The sequence below is a fragment of the Leptonychotes weddellii genome, chromosome 10, assembly GCF_054177405.1.
Source record: "Leptonychotes weddellii isolate Sample4059 chromosome 10, ASM5417740v2, whole genome shotgun sequence".
Taxonomy (NCBI): Eukaryota; Metazoa; Chordata; class Mammalia; order Carnivora; family Phocidae; genus Leptonychotes; species Leptonychotes weddellii.
In genome coordinates this window covers 38348009-38352321 of record NC_138378.1, presented here as the reverse complement: position 1 = coordinate 38352321, position 4313 = coordinate 38348009, and the positions used below count along the sequence as shown (strand labels likewise).

Genomic DNA, 4313 nt, shown 5'->3' with positions numbered 1-4313 from the left:
AAAGAACAGCTTAGAAATCATTAGGTAGCATTGAAAAGTAGACTCTCAGATCTAAATATATGGTTTTGCTGGGTGCGTTGTTTCTTTAGGGGATTTTGTTGCTTTGTTTTTAAATTTAGATTTTTGTGGACACAAGAACACATACTTGGTGTAGACTGGTTAAAGAAAAGGATATCTGGAATTACTTGGCCTGAGACAATACTGTAAGTCTGAAGAAAAAAACCAGAAGACTTAGAAGACAATCTTAAAATTAGTCATTAAAAAAATTTTTAACATCTTTTTATCTTGATTTGACTTTCTAAAACGACTACCTTATATACATTAATCATCTGGATCTCTGATGTTTGAGCTAGACTACAGTGATCCAGCAATGACTAATGGCTGGGTAGCTTGGTCCACAAGAAACTGGTGGCAAAGAGAAATATTTCATCCAGAATTCTTTAGATTCTGACCCCATCCCTGCAGGGTTAGAGAAGTGAGAAAGAGAGGTGTCCTGGGGGCGGGGATCATTCTGTATCCAGCCTGGGTGCTGGTCACGTGGGTGTGCACAACTGTCAGAACTCATCCATATGAACAACTCTTCATATCTGTGCATTTTATTGGCAGTCAAGCTCCATAAAAATTGGGACATGTAGACAATAGGCAAGAATGGGAAATTTAAAACAGAACGTTGTAAGGGGGGAATCGGGGTCCTTGCTCCGGAAATGCTGCCTACGTGTTGTTTGTGCAACATTCCACAGAAGAACGGGCCATGGGGATGCTCGGAGGTTCTGCCACCCGATACTCGGGGCCAAAAAAAAAAAAGACGATAATAAGGCGCGTTTATCGTGAACCCAAAGCAGAACCCTGCAGCCAGGGCCGCGCGGGAGCCCGCGGGGCACGTGGACTGCTCCGCGGCCGCGGCGGCGCCCGGAGCCAACCCGGGGACCTCGGGCTGCGGGGGCCGAGCTGGCCAGGGCCCGCAGTGGCCGTAGCGGCCCTGGGGACGGCCCGGCGGAACCCTCGCGGGGGCGGCCAGTGACTGCCGGGCGCGGGGTCAGGGGTGGCTCCTCCCGGGCCCGGCCCCGGCCCCGCCCGACTGACCTGTGACGCTGGCCCGGGTGACGCGCTGCACCACGGCTTTCATGGCGGCGGCTGGGGCGAGTGGGGCGGCGCCGCGCTCCTTCCGGCCTCGCGACTCTGCGGGCGGCTCGGCGGCCGGCGCCCTCTGCGGGTGACACCAGGAAGCGCGCCGAACCGCCCGGTCGGCCCCGGTTGGCGGTGACACGCCCACGTCGGCCGTGACACGCCCACGTCGGCCACGCCCACCCAGAGGTCGGCCCCGCCCGCGTCGGTCACGCCCACCTGGTATAGGTCCCGCCCCTTCCTCGGTCTCGCCCCAGCCACAGGTGGGCCCAGCCCCCACCAGATCCGGAAACCCCTGCCCGGCCCCCGCCCCTACGCAGTTTCTCCACCCGCTGTTTCTCACATCCTCGACCTAGGAGCCAATCATCCCTAAATCCCAGCTTTGTCCTGAATCCTAATCCTGTGCTCCGCCTTTCACCCTTCCACCCCTCTGTCCTGATGCTCCCAAATTCCTTTTCCCTTGTCTTCCTGCTTCAGTGGCTTCTCAGAAACCAGACAGAACAGAATCTGCTGCCTAAAATAGCCATTTAACTACGGTATGTATGTATTCATATGACTTAGCCATGCCATGGCAGTGCAGAGATCTATGAGCCTGTAATTCCAATTCCTCTAATACTAATACTTAGCAGCTCCCCCCACCCAGGGTTGTGTAAAAATCATTCGAAAGCCGCAAAGGACTGTACAAGTATTACCCTAACAAATTATTATCACTGATAAAAATAAGCCCCTTTCAGGAGCGCCTGGGTGGCTCAGTCGGTTAAGTGCCTGTCTTCTGCTACTGTCATGACCTCAAGGTCCTGGGATCTAGCCCCAAATCAGGCCCCCTGCTCAGTGGGGAGTCTGCTACTCCCTCTCCCTCTGCCTCCCCCCTCCTCTCCCCTCCCCTCTGCTCAGGCTCTCTCTTGCTGTCTTGCTCTCTGTCTCAAATAAATCTTTAAATAAATAAATAAATAATAAATAAATAAGCCCCTTTCAGTGTGCCTTTTTCTCAAAGCCCTCTAATAGTATTAGTGGGTGTGGTGTGATGACATTCAGAACATGTACCCCAAAATATGGCACCTTGGCATATTGAATACTGTAAACTAAAGGAGCTTGAAAAAGCAGCAGGATCAGGAAAGTCACTCTGAACTTCCCTCCATCCTTCTTCCCTGAAACCAATCAAAAATCCTTGTGTGAGAGGTGCCCTCCCTACACCCTGATCTGCAAAGACAAAGGGATGGCAAGAACAAAGAGGCCTTGCTAAGTTTCTCCCGGTTTACTATGCTTACCTCATACTCCTTGACTTACTACGTTCCTCCATGATGTCCACTCTTCATCAAAAATAGCATAAGAAGGGGCGCCTGGGTGGCTCAGTCGTTAAGCGTCTGCTTTCGGCTCAGGTCATGATCCCAAGGTCCTGGATTCGAGCCCCGCATCGCATCGGGCTCCCTGTTCCGTGGGAGGCCTGCTTCTCCCTCTCCCATTCTCCCTGCTTGTGTTCCCTCTCTCGCTGTGTCTCTCTCTGTCAAATAAATAAATAAAATCTTTAAACAAAAAAATAACATAAGAATATACAAGTCTGTTTCTTTGAGTTTTCATTTTCTTGTGAAGGCTTCCCTGTCCTGTAAAACTTAAATAAATTTGTGAACTTTTCTCCTGTTATTTTCTTTGTCAGCTTAATTGTCAGGCCCAACCAGAGACCCAAAGAGTGAGAAAAACTTAAAATTTGAAAAATTTTTACATTAAATCAGCATAGCTCAAACGTTTTGATGTCAAGATCCCTTTACATTCTTAAAAATTATTGAACACCCAAATAGCTTTTGTTTATCTAGGTTATATCTAAAGAGATTTACTGTATTAGAAATTACAACAAAGAAAAATCATTAAGCATTGATTTATAATGCATTTAAAAACAACAATAATAAATTCATTATATGTTAACATTAGAGCAATGAGGTCATTACACACCATGGAACCTCTGGAAACCCCCATTGTACACTCCTGAAGGAGTAAGAGTGAAAAAGGCAAATATTGTCTGTATATTATTATAGAAAGAGTTGGCAATCACACATCCTCTAAAGGGACACTTTGAGAACTGTTGGATTTGATAATGGCATTAAATCAATATTAATTTCCTGATTTGTATGTAAGAGAATATCCTTGTTTATAGAAAATACACACTGAGGTATTTAGAAGTAAAGGCACATCATATCTGCAATTTACTCTCAAATGCTTTGGAGAAAAATAATACATATGGAGAAAATAAAGAGAGTGATAGAGCAAATCAAGTAAAATGTTGACAATTTGGAAGGGAAGGATGCTTACTTTTCTGTAAGTTGGAAATTATTTCAAAATAAAAGGTTTTAGGGGCCCCTGGCTGCCTCAGTCAGAGGAGAGTGCAACTCTTGATCTCAGGGTCGTGAGTTCGAGCCCCACGTTGGGTGTAGGGATTACTTAAAAATAAAAATCGTAATTAATTAATTAAAGGTTTTAAAAGCATACCAAAACACCCAAGTCTTTTTTTACATTTATTGACCTAAAAAAGGTCAACACCAGAGGCAAAAGCAGGTCCCTCTTCCAGGGGCCTCCTCCCCTCTGCACGAGTTCTCCTTTGGCTTCTCAATGACTACTCTCCCCAGGGTTCCCTCCTTCCCCTGTCTTCCTCACTGCACTTGCACCCTGGCTTTCCTCTCCATTCTCATCTATTTTAAATTCCACCTTCATGCCCCCGACTCACATTTTCATTTCTGCTCCAGACATCTCCTGTGAGTTTGTGCTTCCAAATACCTTCACATCTCCATTTCCATGAATCAGAGATGACATAAAGTGAATAGATTTTAAATGGAATTCAGGATATCCACCCCTTTTGTGTAATAATTTGTCTGGTTTTTGTTCTGGATTTCTGGTACAGAACTTCTAAAATCCTCAGAATCCCCCAAGTGATAGGAGTGTGTTTGTTCTTTGCACCCCTTGATCACACCTGACTTTATGAGGGGAGCTGGTCACCGGAAAGACCCATCATGTGAGTCATTGTGACAAATCTGAGGGAGTCACAGAAACTCCCAAATCCGTAGCCCGTTGGTCTGAAATACAGTGGCCTGGACCCCTGAAATGAACCTGGCATCTGAAGTAAGAGCAGCCTTGTTGGGGATGTGCCCTTAAACTTGCAGGGTCAGGGCTGTCTGGATGGTTAGTGCCAGGACGGAACT

At 47.0% G+C, this 4313-nt stretch overlaps 1 protein-coding gene across 1 annotated transcript in view; it reads right to left on the bottom strand.

Moving 5' to 3' along the window:
* Positions 1-1240, bottom strand: part of DTD1 (D-aminoacyl-tRNA deacylase 1) — a 138705-nt gene extending 137465 nt beyond the window's left edge. The window contains exon 1 of the mRNA XM_081831987.1: positions 1084-1240. Coding sequence (XP_081688113.1) covers positions 1084-1126 — 43 coding nt within the window. The 5' untranslated portion in view covers positions 1127-1240. The remainder of the gene's footprint in view (positions 1-1083) is intronic.
* Positions 1241-4313: the final 3073 nt, after the last annotated feature.